Genomic DNA, 17,483 nt, shown 5'->3' with positions numbered 1-17,483 from the left:
TCTACACTAAATAACTGTACACTAAATAACAGCACTATACTGCATCAAGCCATCTCTAAACTCTACACTAAATAACTGTACACTAAATAACAGCACTATACTGCGTCAAGCCATCTCTAAACTCTACACTAAATAACTGTACACTAAATAACAGCACTATACTGCATCAAGCCATCTCTAAACTCTACACTAAATAACTGTACACTAAATAACAGCACTATACTGCGTCAAGCCATCTCTAAACTCTACACTAAATAACAGCACTATACTGCATCAAGCCATCTCTAAACTCTACACTAAATAACTGTACACTAAATAACAGCACTACAATGCATCAAGCCATCTCTAAACTCTACACTAAATAACTCTAAACTAAATAACAGCACTATACTGCATCAAGCCATCTCTAAACTCTACACTAAATAACTCTACACTAAATAACAGCACTACACTGCATCAAGCCATCTCTAAACTCTACACTAAATAACTGTACACTAAATAACAGCACTATACTGCATCAAGCCATCTCTAAACTCTACACTAAATAACTGTACACTAAATAACAGCACTATACTGCATCAAGCCATCTCTAAACTCTACACTAAATAACTGTACACTAAATAACAGCACTATACTGCATCAAGCCATCTCTAAACTCTACACTAAATAACTGTACACTAAATAACAGCACTATACTGCATCAAGCCATCTCTAAACTGTACACTAAATAACTGTACACTAAATAACAGCACTACACTGCATCAAGCCATCTCTAAACTCTACACTAAATAACAGCACTACACTGCATCAAGCCATCTCTAAACTCTACACTAAATAACTGTACACTAAATAACAGCACTATACTGCATCAAGCCATCTCTAAACTCTACACTAAATAACTGTACACTAAATAACAGCACTATACTGCATCAAGCCATCTCTAAACTGTACACTAAATAACAGCACTATACTGCATCAAGCCATCTCTAAACTCTACACTAAATAACTCTAAACTAAATAACAGCACTACACTGCATCAAGCCATCTCTAAACTCTACACTAAATAACTCTAAACTAAATAACAGCACTACACTGCATCAAGCCATCTCTAAACTCTACACTAAATAACAGCACTATACTGCATCAAGCCATCTCTAAACTCTACACTAAATAACTGTACACTAAATAACAGCACTATACTGCATCAAGCCATCTCTAAACTCTACACTAAATAACTCTACACTAAATAACAGCACTATACTGCATCAAGCCATCTCTAAACTCTACACTAAATAACTCTAAACTAAATAACAGCACTACACTGCATCAAGCCATCTCTAAACTGTACAGAACTCATGTACAGAACTATCATTCTCTATATCATTCTCTATATCATTCTCTCTATCATTCTCTATAATCATTCTATATCATTCTCTTTATCATTCTATATCATTCTCTATCATTATCTATATCATTCTCTATATCATTCTCTCTATCATTCTCTCTATCATTCTATATCATTCACTATATCATTCTATATCATTCTCTCTATCATTCTCTATATCATTCTCTCTGTCATTTTATATCATTCTCTATATCATTCACTATATAATTCTATATCATTCTCTATATCATTCTCTATCATTCTCTATATCATTCTCTATATCATTATCTCTATCATTCTCTATATCATTCTCTCTATCATTCTCTATATCATTCTATATCATTCTCTATATAATTCTCTCTATCATTCTCTATATCATTCTCTCTATCATTCACTATATCATTCTATATCATTCTCTCTATCATTCTCTATCATTCTCTATATCATTCTCTCTGTCATTTTATATCATTCTCTATATCATTCTATATCATTCTCTATATCCTTCTCTCTATCATTATCATTCTCTCTATCGTTCTATATCATTCTCTATAATTCTATATCATTCTATATCATTCTCTATATCATTCTCTATCATTCTATCATTCTATCATTCTCTATCATTCTCTCTATCATTCTATATAATTCTCTCTATCATTCTCCCTCTCTTCCTCTCTCCACCACATATAAATAAACAACAGAGGTTTCCCTGTGTGCCTAGCCTGTCAGTAGCAGCCATGTTCAGCTGGTGATGGGAAGAACACAGTCCTGCTCTCTGTCTCACAGGAACACACATTACCCATCTCACAACACACACACACACACCTGCCAGTTCCTTTACCCTAAATGCCACCCTGCTCTCACTCTTCTTCCACCGCTCTGCACCTTCCTCGCTCTCTCCCCCTGCCACTCTCTCTCTCCTATCACGCTCTCATCCATCTCTCTCCGTTTGTCCACCATTTAAAAAACACATCCCTCTCTTTCTCAATGACTCCAGCAAACAGCTCGTCTTTCCCTGTCTACCCGTTGCCAAACACACACACACACACACACACACACACACACACACACACACACACACACACACACACACACACACACACACACACACACACACACACACACACACACACACACACACACACACACAGGCGAACACACACACCACCCGCGAACACTCACACACAAGCCGATACATGCAGAGCCAGCCTACCACCTAACGTGAGGGACTGAGAAAATGAAACGAATCAAAAGAGCGAATGAAACAAAACGAGAGAAAACAAAGAGGGGAAAAGGAGGAGGAAGAGAAAAGCCTGGAGGAAGATTTATATCTACTGTGAGATCAGCTGATTCTCTCTCTCAGCTCAGACAGAAGCAACACACTCCAATGTTACTATTTTTGACAAGCTGCGCCTCACACACATTCACACACTCCTCACACATGCACGACTGCACACAAATACACAAACCCTCTCTCTCTCTCTCTCTCTCTCTCTCTCACACACACACATGCACAAAGACAGCCTCTGGATCCTGGCGCACGCTGGAGCAGAGGAATCAGAAACATAGCGACACAGAAGGGCTAGCAGGCAGACAGGCAGGTGGAAACACTATCCCTTTGACTGGACTGGGAGAGACTGTACTGGGGGAGGCTACCTCGTCATGGCAACAAACCGACCTCTCTAAGGATTAAACTTCTCTTCCTCCGAAGGACTTCATCTTCCTTCATCCTCTCCTCATTCATTTTTCACCATCCTTTTTTCTACTATCGTTCCTTTTTACATTTGATTGGTTGTTGCTACCGGCAGGAGATCGATGTGAGGATTATACCAACAGTTCTCTCTCCGTTTCTTTATATTAGGATAGATTTTTTTGGCCGTTTTGGTTTGGGCGTTGGGGTTGGTGGTGGGTGGCTGGTATTTTGGAAGGTGAGTGTTTTGGTTCTCTTTCTCCACCCTCTGTGTTCTTTCACAAATAAACACATTCACACACACACTGACTTGAAAAATCTAAACACATAGCTACACACTAAAACAACCACACTCAAATAACGCACAAATTGTCAAGATGATGAAATATAATTTTTATTTTACCTTTATTTAACTAGGCAAGTCAGTTAAGAACAAATTGTTATTTACAATGACGGCCTAGGAACAGTGGGTTAACTGCCTTGTTCAGGGGCAGAACGACAGATTTGTACCTTGTCAGCTCGGGGATTCGAACTTGCAACCTTTCGGTTACTAGCCCAACGCTCTAACCACTAGGCTAGAGTGATTGAATGATTTGGCTTAAAGACAATAAGTGTTTTATTATCACTTGTGAATGACAGTAGTTGATTAATTCCAGATGTATATTAAAGACAATGTTACATGTATTCCCTTGGACTGTGTGGTGGGTTACATTGTTTCCTCCAACTCAATACTCCACAGGTCTTAATGATCGATGTGTGTGTGTGTGTGTGTGTGTGTGTGTGTGTGTGTGTGTGTGTGTGTGTGTGTGTGTGTGTGTGTGTGTGTGTGTGTGAAATGATGCTGTATATATGGGATGTCTGACAACATTGGCACCAGTAGAAACACACACACACACAGAGCGAGATGTAGATGCAGGTGTGTGTGTGTGTGTGTGTGTGTGTGTGTGTGTGTGTGTGTGTGTGTGTGTGTGTGTGTGTGTGTGTGTGTGTGTGTGTGTGTGTGTGTGTGTGTGTGTGTGTGTGTGTGTGTGATAATCTAAAGCATGTACTGTATGTTCAGGTAACTGCCAAAATAAAGGAAACATAAAGTGTCTTACTAGGGCGTTGGGTCACCACCGACCAGAACAGCTTCAATGCACCTTGGCATAGATTCTACAAGTGTCTGGAACTCTACTGGAGGGATGTGACACCATTCTGCCACGAGACATTTCATCATTTGGTGTTTTGTTGATGGTGGTCTCAGGCGCTGCTTCAGAATCTACCATAAATGTTCAATTGGGTTGAGATCTGGTGACTAAAACACACACACACACACACACACACACACACACACACACACACACACACACACACACACACACACACACACACACACACACACACACACACACACACACACACACACACACACACACACACACACACACACACACACACACACACCATTTAAACCTGTTATGGTCCTTTGAGACTCCTCTTCAAAGTCCCTGACATCTCTTCTTCTATCCATGGTAGACAAAACACTGGGCACCTGGGCATTTTTATACATGACCCTAAGCATGATGGGATATGAATTGCTTAATTAACTCAGGAACCACACCTGTGTGGAAGCACCTGCTTTCAATATACCCTACCGTTCACAAGTTTGGGGTCACTTAGAAATGTCCTTGTTTTTGAATGAAAAGCACTTTTTTTGGTCCATTAAAATAACATCAAATTGATCAGAAATACAGTGTAGACATTGTTCATGTTGTAAATGACTATTGTAGCTGGAAACGGCTGATTTTTAATGGAATATCTACATAGGCGTACAGAGGCAAATTATCAGCAACCATCACTCCTGTGTTCCAATGGCACGTTGTGTTAGCTAATCCAAGTTTATCATTTTAAAAGGCTAATTGATCATTAGAAAACCCTTTTGCAATTATGTTAGCACAGCTGAAAATTGTTGTTCTGATTAAAGAAGCAATAAAACTGGACTTCTTTAGACTAGTTGAGTATCTGGAGCATCAGCATTTGTGGGTTCGATTACAGGCTCAAAATGGCCAGAAACAAAGTTCTTTCTTCTGAAACTTGTCAGTCTATTCTTGTTCTGAGAAATGATGGCTATTCCATGAGAGAAATTGACAAGAAACTGAAGATCTTGTACAACACTGTGTACTACTCCCTTCACAGAACAGCGCAAACTGGCTCTAACCAGAATAGAAAGAGGAGTGGGAGGCCCCGGTGCACAACTGAGCAAGAGGACAAGTACATTAGAGTGTCTAGTTTTAGAAACAGACACCTCACAAGTCCTCAACTGACAGCTTCATTAAATAGTACCTGCAAAACACCAGTCTCAACGTCAACAGTGAAGAGGCGACTCTGGGATGCTGGCCTTCTAGGCAGAGTTCCTCTGTTCAGTGTCTGTGTTCTTTTGCCCATTTATTATTTTATTTTCATTGGCCAGTCTGAGATATGGCTTTTTCTTTGCAACTCCAGCATCCCGGAGTCGCCTCTTCACTGTTGACGTTGAGACTGGTGTTTTGCGGGTGCTATTTAATGAAGCTGCACTGTATTTCTGTTCAATTTGAAGTTATATTAATATACAAAACATTTGCTTTTCTTTAAAAAAAACAAGGATATTTCTAAGTTACCATAAACTTTTCAACAGTAGTGTACGTTGTATCTGTCATTTACCCAAGAGTTTCCTTTATTTTGGCAGTTAGCAGTATGTGAGTTTCTGTTTTGTTTACTGAGTGTATTAACAGCTAGCTAGTCTCCACACACAGCACTCACTCATCCTATAGCTCCTAGTTCCTACTATAACTCCTAGTTCCTACTATAGCTCCTAGTTCCTACTATAGCTCCTAGTTCCTACTATAGCTCCTAGATCCTACTATAGCTCCTAGATCCTACTATAGCTCCTAGTTCCTAACACAGCTCCTAGTTCCTACTAAAGCTCCTAGTTCCTACTATAGCTCCTAGTTCCTACTATAGCTCCTAGTTCCTACTATAGCTCCTAGTTCCTACTATAGCTCCTAGTTCCTACTATAACTCCTAGTTCCTACTATAGCTCCTAGTTCCTACTATAACTCCTAGTTCCTACTATAGCTCCTAGTTCCTACTATAGCTCCTAGTTCCTACTATAGCTCCTAGTTCCTACTATTGCTCCTAGTTTTACTCCTATCTCTCTACTCCTGTCTCTCTGGTCCTATCTCTCTACTCCTGTCTCTCATCTCTCTAGTCCTATATCTCTAGTCCTATATCTCTAGTCCTGTCTCTCTAGTCCTGTCTCTCTAGTCCTATCTCTCTACTCCTGTCTCTCTGGTCCTATCTCTCTAGTCCTATATCTCTACTCCTGTCTCTTTAGTCCTATCTCTCTAGTCCTATCTCTCTACTCCTGTCTCTCTGGTCCTATCTCTCTAGTCCTATATCTCTACTCCTGTCTCTTTAGTCCTATCTCTCTAGTCCTGTCTCTCTTGTCCTATCTCTCTAGTCCTATCTCTCTAGTCCTATCTCTCTACTCCTATCTCTCTAGTCCTATCTCTCTAGTCCTATCTCTCTAGTCCTATCTCTCTAGTCCTATATCTCTACTCCTGTCTCTCTAGTCCTATCTCTCTAGTCCTGTCTCTCTACTCCTATCTCTCTAGTCCTGTCTCTCTAGTCCTATCTCTCTAGTCCTGTCTCTTTAGTCCTATCTCTCTAGTCCTGTCTCTCTAGTCCTATATCTCTACTCCTGTCTCTCTAGTCCTATCTCTCTAGTCCTATCTCTCTAGTCCTGTCTCTCTAGTCCTATCTCTCTAGTCCTGTCTCTCTAGTCCTATCTCTCTAGTCCTGTCTCTCTAGTCCTATCTCTCTAGTCCTGTCTCTCTAGTCCTGTCTCTCTAGTCCTATCTCTCTAGTCCTATCTCTCTAGTCCTATCTCTCTAGTCCTATCTCTCTAGTCCTGTCTCTCTAGTCCTATCTCTCTAGTCCTGTCTCTCTAGTCCTATCTCTCTAGTCCTATCTCTCTAGTCCTATATCTCTACTCCTGTCTCTCTAGTCCTGTCTCTCTAGTCCTATATCTCTACTCCTGTCTCTCTAGTCCTATCTCTCTAGTCCTATATCTCTACTCCTGTCTCTCTAGTCCTATCTCTCTAGTCCTGTCTCTCTAGTCCTATCTCTCTAGTCCTGTCTCTCTAGTCCTATATCTCTACTCCTGTCTCTCTAGTCCTATATCTCTACTCCTGTCTCTCTAGTCCTATCTCTCTAGTCCTGTCTCTCTAGTCCTATATCTCTAGTCCTGTCTCTCTAGTCCTATCTCTCTACTCCTGTCTCTCTAGTCCTGTCTCTCTAGTCCTGTCTCTCTAGTCCTAGTTCCAGTTTCTCTCCTCTCCTTTGTGTGGATGCCCTCAATAATTGATACTTGGAGCAGGCAGGCTGCCTTCCCTTTGTTAGCATGGCTGCTTTGTTCCAAGCAGCAACACACTGTACAGACGTTATTGACTCAGGAGGCGAGGCCAGGGTTTCATCTCATTACATCTGTATGGCCATGTGTGTGTGTGTGTATGTGTATGTGTGTGTGTATGTGTGTGTGTGTGTGTGTGTGTGTGTGTGTGTGTGTGTGTGTGTGTGTGTGTGTGTGTGTGTGTGTGTGTGTGTGTGTGTGTGTGTGTGTGTGTGTGTATAATACTATCTACTGACTGTAATGAAGAGGGGAAGAGGACAGCTGGGGTGATTGACTGGAGGGGGTGTTTGTTTACTGCTGTGATATTAGTGAGAAAGGCATCACACACAGTATCACTGTACGCGTTAGTACAAGGTATGAGCAGACAGCAATCTTGTGGTTGGAGGAATGAGGGGAATGACGGAGGAGTGGGGAGGATGATGAGCAGGAGAAGAGGTGTGACTGTCCCTCCACTCAGCAGCACGCAGGCCACACTGACACCGAGTATTTATGTCTTGGAAGGGCCGGGGGTGGGGAGTGACTGACTGCAGTATAAAAAGCCTTCTGAGAATATAGACAGCTTTAGCACTGTAGAGCCTGACCTCCAAACCTGTCAACCAACCAAACAACTTCTGAGCTGGAAAATAAAACCGTGTTCAAAAGCGCATCTAGGGTCACATGACTGTTTCCAAATCCTGTCCTTAACATGGGTAAAACAGCCTACAAGTTGGTTTGCACTTCTTCAGTCATTTTGTAGCTCCCTGGTTAAAGGGTTCAAATCAGAGATCTACGTCAAGGCCTGTTTAAAATGGAAGGGGAAGAGAAGCAGAGGGAAGAGGAGAGCGTTCACTGAGTACAGGAAGACTCTCTGAGGAGGTTGAGGTCAGTACAGAAAACAATGAAACGGAGAGGCAGTTACACTTCCTTGTGGACCCCAGGAAGAGCAGCTGCTGCTTCTGCTAATGGGGATCCTAATGAATAAATAAATAAACAAAAAACAGACAAACAGGCAGTCAGACAAACAGGCAGTCAGACAAACAGGCAGTCAGACAAACAGGCTGCTAGACAAACAGGCAGTCAGACAAACAGGCAGTCAGACAAACAGGCAGTCAGACAAACAGGCAGTCAGACAAACAGGCTGCTAGAAAGGCAGCAGACAAACAGGCAGTCAGACAAACAGGCAGTCAGACAAACAGGCTGCTAGACAAACAGGCTGCTAGACAAACAGGCTGGTAGACAAACAGACTGGTAGACAGGCAAAAAGAAAGGAATGTATAACACACAGACCTGTCTAGAATAACAGACAGTCTGGACCTTATCATCACAGACCTGTCTAGAATAACAGACAGTCTGGACCTTATCATCATAGACCTGTCTAGAATAACAGACAGTCTGGACCTTATCATCACAGACCTGTCTAGAATAACAGACAGTCTGGACCTTATCATCACAGACCTGTCTAGAATAACAGACAGTCTGGACCTTATCATCACAGACCTGTCTAGAATAACAGACAGTCTGGACCTTATCATCACAGACCTGTCTAGAATAACAGACAGTCTGGACCTTATCATCACAGACCTGTCTAGAATAACAGACAGTCTGGACCTTATCATCACAGACCTGTCTAGAATAACAGACAGTCTGGACCTTATCATCACAGACCTGTCTAGAATAACAGACAGTCTGGACCTTATCATCATAGACCTGTCTAGAATAACAGACAGTCTGGACCTTATCATCATAGACCTGTCTAGAATAACAGACAGTCTGGACCTTATCATCATAGACCTGTCTAGAATAACAGACAGTCTGGACCTTATCATCATAGACCTGTCTAGAATAACAGACAGTCTGGACCTTATCATCATAGACCTGTCTAGAATAACAGACAGTCTGGACCTTATCATCACAGACCTGTCTAGAATAACAGACAGTCTGGACCTTATCATCATAGACCTGTCTAGAATAACAGACAGTCTGGACCTTATCATCACAGACTTTTTTTTAGGATGGGGGCTTTCAGTCATGTTGAGACTGGCCTACTACTATCGCTTTAATTAATGATCATTCTCATTAATACTGTTGCTGTAGTTGCTGTTAATGGTAATCCCACTTACACTACTACTACTATTATTGACGTTGGTCCCACCATTGTTGTCATATGTAAACTATGACAATGGAAGTCATTTTACTGGCCGTGTCAATACAGTCTACTGAATTAAGAGAAGAGAAGGTGGAGGCAGAACTAGAGAGAGGAGAGATGTGTTGGATAATGTAGAAACATCTCTGCTTGTGGCTTGGTGTTCAGGGTGACAGGTAGTAACATCTCTGCTTGTGGCCTGGTGTTCAGGGTGACAGGTAGTAACATCTCTGCTTGTGGCCTGGTGTTCAGGGTGACAGGTAGTAACATCTCTGCTTGTGGCCTGGTGTTCAGGGTGACAGGTAGTAACATCTCTGCTTGTGGCCTGGTGTTCAGGGTGACAGGTAGTAACATCTCTGCTTGTGGCCTGGTGTTCAGGGTGACAGGTAGTAACATCTCTGCTTGTGGTCTGGTGTTCAGGGTGACAGGTAGTAACATCTCTGCTTGTGGTCTGGTGTTCAGGGTGACAGGTAGTAACATCTCTGCTTGTGGTCTGGTGTTCAGGGTGACAGGTAGTAACATCTCTGCTTGTGGCCTGGTGTTCAGGGTGACAGGTAGTAACATCTCTGCTTGTGGCCTGGTGTTCAGGGTGATAACATCTCTGCTTGTGGCCTGGTGTTCAGGGTGACAGGTAGTAACATCTCTGCTTGTGGCCTGGTGTTCAGGGTGACAGGTAGTAACATCTCTGCTTGTGGTCTGGTGTTCAGGGTGGACAGGTAGTAACATCTCTGCTTGTAGCCAGGTGTTCAGGGTGACAGGTAGTAATGATGGCACTAACCCCTCCAGAGGGACACAGCAGGTTAAGGAGCCAATCTGAATGTTTTCTCCAACCCTCCCAAGAGACCTATCAGCAGTAAGTGTCTCACTCTCTCCAGAGGAGTGATATACAGTCACCTAACCATGGTTGTGCTAAATGACTTTAAGACAGTAAGGATCGTCCACAAGAGTTACAATCCGTCACTTCAAACATTTCAGCATTTTCAGTCCGTCTGTAAATCTAGACAGGAATATTCCACCTAGCCCTCTGGCCTACCCTCTCTCATCTCCCTCTCCTCTTTCACAGTCAAGGAGTAATCTATCTGTTACGTTTCTCCCTGCTACTGTCACTCATCCTCCTCTCCTTAGAATCTGTCACTGGGGTCAGGGGTCAGAGGTCAGGGGGATTTGTATTTGGAGGTTTCGAGTAGCTTCAGAGAAATGGGTAGTGTAGGTGAACTCTTCGACTGTGTTGACACTGTCCTCGGAAGGCAGTTGTCAAGGTTCAGGGGTCAACAGGAAGGAGTATTTACAGACTGAATTTGAAGGAAAGGTACCAGTCCTATAATGGTGGAAGGTGAGGTTTCCTCTTTCTGCTGTTGACTTATGTGCTCTCCGTCTCCCGTCACCTGACTGTAGGGTCAGGGGTCAATAGGAGTATTTATAGTTGAAGGTAAAGGTCAACAGGTCGTACCACTGTGTCTGTCCTAAAATGGCTTCTTTTCGTCGGTTTGGAGAAATCAAACTTTATTAGTCTCGTGCTCCGAATACAACTGGTGTAGACCTTACAGTGAAATGCTGACTACAACAAGCCCTAACCAATAGTGCAATTTTAAGGAACAAATAGGTATTAGGTTAAACAATAGATAAAAAAGAAATAAAATAAAAAAACTGTAAAATGATAGTGAAAATAACAGTAGCGAGACTCTATACCGGTGGGTACCGGTACAGAGTCAATATGGAGGCTATATACAGGGGGTACCGGTACAGAGTCAATGTGGAGGCTATATACAGGGGGTACCGGTACAGAGTCAATGTGGAGGCTATATACAGGGGGTACTGGTACAGAGTCAATGTGGAGGCTATATACAGGGGGTACCGGTACAGAGTCAATGTGGAGGCTATATACAGGGGGTACCAGTACAGAGTCAATGTGGAGGCTATATACAGGGGGTACCGGTACAGAGTCAATGTGGAGGCTATATACAGGGGGTACCGGTACAGAGTCAATGTGGAGGCTATATACAGGGGGTACCGGTACAGAGTCAATGTGGAGGCTATATACAGGGGGTACCGGTACAGAGTCAATGTGGAGGCTATATACAGGGGGTACCGGTACAGAGTCAATGTGGAGGCTATATACAGGGGGTACCGGTACAGAGTCAATGTGGAGGCTATATACAGGGGGTACCGGTACAGAGTCAATGTGGAGGCTATATACAGGGGGTACCGGTACAGAGTCAATGTGGAGGTTATATACAGGGGGTACAGGTACAGAGTCAATGTGGAGGTTATATACAGGGGGTTACCGGTACAGAGTCAATGTGGAGGTTATATACAGGTGGTACCGGTACAGAGTCAATGTGGAGGCTATATACAGGGGGTACCGGTACAGAGTCAATGTGGAGGCTATATACAGGGGGTACCGGTACAGAGTCAATGTGGAGGCTATATACAGGGGGGTACCGGTGCAGAGTCAATGTGGAGGCTATATACAGGGGGTATCGGTACAGAGTCAATGTGGAGGCTATATACAGGGGGTACCGGTACAGAGTCAATGTGGAGGCTATATACAGGGGGTACCGGTACAGAGTCAATGTGGAGGCTATATACAGGGGGTACCGGTACAGAGTCAATGTGGAGGTTATATACAGGGGGTACTGGTACAGAGTCAATGTGGAGGCTATATACAGGGGGTACCGGTACAGAGTCAATGTGGAGGTTATATACAAGGGGTACCGGTACAGAGTCAATGTGGAGGTTATATACAGGGGGTACCGGTACAGAGTCAATGTGGAGGTTATATACAGGAGGTACCGGTACAGAGTCAATGTGGAGGCTATATACAGGGGGGTACCGGTACAGAGTCAATGTGGAGGCTATATACAGGGGGGTACCGGTACAGAGTCAATGTGGAGGCTATATACAGGGGGTACCAGTACAGAGTCAATGTGGAGGCTATATACAGGGGGTACCGGTACAGAGTCAATGTGGAGGCTATATACAGGGGGGTACCGGTACAGAGTCAATGTGGAGGCTATATACAGGGGGTACCGGTACAGAGTCAATGTGGAGGTTATATACAGGGGGTACCAGTACAGAGTCAATGTGGAGGCTATATACAGGGGGTACCGGTACAGAGTCAATGTGGAGGCTATATACAGGGGGTACCGGTACAGAGTCAATGTGGAGGTTATATACAGGGGGTACCGGTACAGAGTCAATGTGGAGGCCATATACAGGGGGTACCGGTACAGAGTCAATGTGGAGGTTATATACAGGGTACCCGACCGAGTCAATGTGGAGGCTATATACAGGGGTATCGGTACAGAGTCAATGTGGAGGCTATATACAGGGGTATCGGTACAGAGTCAATGTGGAGGCTATATACAGGGGTATCGGTACAGAGTCAATGTGCGGGGGCACCGGTTGGTCGGGCTAATTTTCCTCTGTTAAAGTACTAAGAGAGTGGAGGGGGGTTCAGCTTTGTGTTCATCAGACCGCTCACATGAGCACAGCTTCCATCCAGACCTCCTGTGTTCTCCAACACACACTGTCAGCCTATCAGCATCCAGAGCTGGCCCCTTCAACACACACTGTCAGCCTATCAGCATCGATGAAGGGGAGGAGCCTGTGTGGTCATTCAGAGGGTGGATGGGTAAGACTGAAGAAACTTTGAACGGGGAACGTTATTAGGTGCCCGGCGCACCGGTTTGAGTGTGTCAAGAAAACTAACGCTGCTGGATTTCCCGTGTGTATCAAGAACGGTCCACCACCCAAAGGACATCCAGCCAACTTTACACAACTGTGGGAAGCATTGGAGTCAACATGGCCAGCATCCCTGTGGAACGCTTTCGACACCTTGTAGAGTCCATGACCCGACGAGCTGAAGCTGTTCTGAGGGGGGGTTGGTGGAGGGGGAGGTGTTAATGTTTTGTACACCATATGCTCAGCAGAATAACACAGTAGGATCATTGTTCTTCAGACAGTCTTCTTTAAGACTGCAGTAGGATGGAAAAGCAGTGATATTTAATATGGTTTCTTAAGACTGCAGTAGGATGGAAAAGCAGTGATATTTAATATGGTTTCTTAAGACTGCAGTAGGATGGAAAAGCAGTGATATTTAATATGGTTTCTTAAGACTGCAGTAAGATGGAAAAGCAGTGATATTTAATATGGTTTAGTAATACTGCAGTAGGATAGAAAAGCAGTGATATTTAATATGGTTTATTAATACTGCAGTAAGATGGAAAAGCAGTGATATTTAATATGGTTTCTTAAGACTGCAGTAGGATGGAAAAGCAGTGATATTTAATATGGTTTATTAATACTGCAGTAGGATGGAAAAGCAGTGATATTTAATATGGTTTCTTAAGACTGCAGTAGGATGATATTTAATAAGGTTTCAAGTTGACATAATCAGACAGTCAGAAAGTCAGTGGGGTGTGTGTTGGGGGCTCAGTGTGTCAGAGAGCTACCACTCTCTTCCCAGACACACAGACCTGTTTTCCTTCCTATCCCGCCAAGGTAGATTCCCCACAGTGCTTACCTCTCTGTCTGTCTGAACCACAGGGTAGCCTGTCTAGCCAGACCTCTCTGCATCTCTCTGTTTCTTATCTATCTCTCTCCTTCCCTCCCTCAGTACTCTGATCTCTCTCTCTCCTTCCCTCCCTCAGTACTCTGATCTCTCTCTCCTTCCCTCCCTCAGTACTCTGATATCTCGCTCTCCTTCCCTCCCTCAGTACTCTAACATCTCTCTCTCCTTCCCTCCCTCAGTACTCTGACTCTCTCTCTCCTTCCCTCCCTCAGTACTCTGATCTCTCTCTCCTTCCCTCCCTCAGTACTCTGATATCTCTCTCCTTCCCTCCCTCAGTACTCTGATCTCTCTCTCCTTCCCTCAGTACTCTGATATCTCTCTCCTTCCCTCCCTCAGTACTCTGATCTCTCTCTCTCCTTCCCTCAGTACTGTGACATCTCGCTCTCCTTCTCTCTCTCAGTACTCTGACATCTCTCTCCTTCCCTCCCTCAGTACTCTAACATCTCTCTCTCCTTCCCTCCCTCAGTACTCTGATATCTCTCTCTCCTTTCTCCTCTCTCAGTAGTGTAACATCTCTCTCTCCTTCTCTCCTCAGTACTCTGATATCTCTCTCCTTCCCTCCCTCAGTACTGTAACATGTCTCTCTCCTTCCCTGTTCTCCTTCCCTTCCTCAGTACTGTAACATCTCTCTCTCCTTCCCTCCCTCAGTACTCTGATATCTCTCTCCTTCCCTCCCTCAGTACTGTAACATGTCTCTCTCCTTCCCTCTCTCAGTACTGTAACATCTCTCTCTCCTTCCCTCCCTCAGTACTCTGATATCTCTCTCCTTCCCTCCCTCAGTACTCTGATATCAATTCAATTCAAAGGGCTTCATTGGCATGGGAAACATGTGAAATAGATAATAAACAAAGGTGAATTAATCAATCAAAAATGAACAGTAAAAATGACACTCAGAAGTTTCAAAGGAATAGACAAATGTCATATAATGTATATATACAGTGTCGTAACGATGTGCAAATAGTTAAAGTGGAAAATAAATAAACAAATATATGTTGTATTTACAATGGTGTTTGTCTTCACTGGTTGACCTTTACTTGTGGCAACAGGTCACACATTCACTAACTATAAGCATCAGCTGTCAGAGCAGCTTACCGATCACTGCACCTGTACACAGCCCATCTGTAAATAGCCCACCCAACTACCTCATCCCCATATTGTTATTTTTTTTGCTGTTTTGCACCCCAGTATCTCTACTTGCACATCATCATCTGCACATTTATCACTCCAGTGTTAATGCTAAATTGTAACTATTTCGCCACTATGGCCTATTTATTGCCTTACCTCCCTAATCTTACTACATTTGCACACAATGCATATAGAGTTTTATATTGTGTTATTGACTGTACGTTTGTTTATCCCATGTGTAACTCTGTGTTGTTGTTTGTGTCGCACTGCTTTTCTTTATCTTGGCCAGGTCGCAGTTGTAAATAGTTGTAAATGAGAACTTGCTCTCAACTGGCGAAATAAAGATGAAATAAAATAACAAATATTGCTCCTGTTATGTCACACTGTGGTATTTCACCCAATAGCTCACTCTCTCACCTTCCTTCTTTCTCTCCTCCCTTGTCTTCCTTTCCCTCACCTTCCAGGTTTCTCTTTCCACATCCATTTTTTCTGCTTTTTCTCTTCAGTTTTCTCTTCCTCCTTTCTCTCCATCCCTCTCCTCCTCTCTCAGACAGAGCTGGCAGGGGCCAGTCCCCTTGGAGGGGGAGTGTGTTTATGGAAACTGCCAAGACCCACACTACTATCATTCATGTAGTAAGATGACCGCAGGGCTATTTCTGATCAACTGAGACACACTTCCTTCTGACTGGCCCCTCTCTGCCTTCATCACTAGAGTGGTGACTGGCCCCTCTCTGCCTTCATCACTAGAGTGGTGACTGGCCCCTCTCTGTCTTCATCACTAAAGTGGTGACTGGCCCCTCTCTGTCTTCATCACTAAAGTGGTGGCTGGCCCCTCTCTGTCTTCATCACTAAAGTGGTGACTGGCCCCTATCTGTCTTCATCACTAAAGTGGTGGCTGGCCCCTCTCTACCTTCATCACTAGAGTGGTGACTGGCCCCTCTCTGTCTTCATCACTAGAGTGGTGACTGGCCCCTCTCTGTCTTCATCACTAGAGTGGTGACAGGCCCCTCTCTGTCTTCATCACTAGAGTGGTGACTGGCCCCTCTCTGTCTTCATCACTAGAGTGGTGACTGGCCCCTCTCTACCTTCATCACTAGAGTGGTGACTGGCCCCTCTCTGCCTTCATCACTAGAGTGGTGACTGGCCCCTCTCTGTCTTCATCACTAGAGTGGTGACTGGCCCCTCTCTGCCTTCATCACTAGAGTGGTGACTGGCCCCTCTCTGCCTTCATCACTAGAGTGGTGACTGGCCCCTCTCTGTCTTCATCACTAGAGTGGTGACTGGCCCCTCTCTGCCTTCATCACTAGAGTGGTGGCTGGCCCCTCTCTGCCTTCATCACTAGAGTGGTGACTGGCCCCTCTCTGCCTTCATCACTAGAGTGGTGGCTGGCCCCTCTCTACCTTCATCACTAGAGGGGTGACTGGCCCCTCTCTGCCTTCATCACTAGAGTGGTGACTGGCCCCTCTCTGCCTTCATCACTAGAGTGGTGACTGGCCCCTCTCTGTCTTCATCACTAGAGTGGTGACTGGCCCCTCTCTGTCTTCATCACTAGAGTGGTGACTGGCCCCTATCTGCCTTCATCACTAGAGTGGTGACTGGCCCCTCTCTGTCTTCATCACTAGAGTGGTGACTGGCCCCTCTCTGTCTTCATCACTAGAGTGGTGACTGGCCCCTCCCTGTCTTCATCACTAGAGCGGTGACTGGCCCCTCCCTGTCTTCATCACTAGAGTGGTGACTGGCCCCTCTCTGTCTTCATCACTAGAGTGGTGACTGGCCCCTGAGTATCTCTCTGTTCCAGTGATGATACCATTCTAACCGTAGATCTCTGTAACTCTCCCATCTCAGGGTATCCCTATGCCCCCCTCATCGTTCTCCATTTCTCATCATCCAGGCTTTTACAATTTTCTAACACTCTCTTCCTCTCTCTCTCTCCCTCCCTAGGGCTGAGTATCTATTCCTTGCCCCTCTCCCCAGGAGGAGGCTGGCATCGGGGCGTCCTGATGCCAGAGCCCGTCTAGAGAGGGTGGACGCGGGACGCTCCGACATGCCCCACCCCCTTCACTCTGCCGGGCCCCCGGATTGGCGGAGCCAGGGGAGGACCTCGCACACAACCACACCAACCAGACCTGGTGAGTCGATCATAGAGACATGGGGGACACTAAT

General features: G+C 44.4%; 2 protein-coding genes across 9 annotated transcripts in view; one reads left to right on the top strand and one right to left on the bottom strand.

Moving 5' to 3' along the window:
- The window catches only part of LOC106592269 (voltage-dependent calcium channel subunit alpha-2/delta-4), a 241,091-nt gene that overhangs the window by 110,014 nt on the left and 113,594 nt on the right, over positions 1 to 17,483 (bottom strand). The window lies entirely within an intron of this gene.
- The window catches only part of LOC123743809 (leucine-rich repeat and transmembrane domain-containing protein 2), a 43,082-nt gene continuing 28,452 nt past the window's right edge, over positions 2,854 to 17,483 (top strand). Inside the window, exons 1-2 of one of the 2 annotated variants that reach the window (XM_045722458.1) lie at positions 2,854 to 3,309; positions 17,262 to 17,449. In XM_045722458.1, the coding sequence (XP_045578414.1) occupies positions 17,365 to 17,449 (85 nt within the window). In that variant the 5' untranslated portion in view covers positions 2,854 to 3,309; positions 17,262 to 17,364. Of the gene's footprint in view, positions 3,310 to 17,261; positions 17,450 to 17,483 lie in introns of those variants that run through there. The other variant, XM_045722459.1, reaches the window with a different exon arrangement.

Source organism: Salmo salar, chromosome ssa07, assembly GCF_905237065.1.
Source record: "Salmo salar chromosome ssa07, Ssal_v3.1, whole genome shotgun sequence".
Lineage (NCBI taxonomy): Eukaryota > Metazoa > Chordata > Actinopteri > Salmoniformes > Salmonidae > Salmo > Salmo salar.
This window is presented reverse-complemented; position numbering and strand designations above follow the sequence as displayed.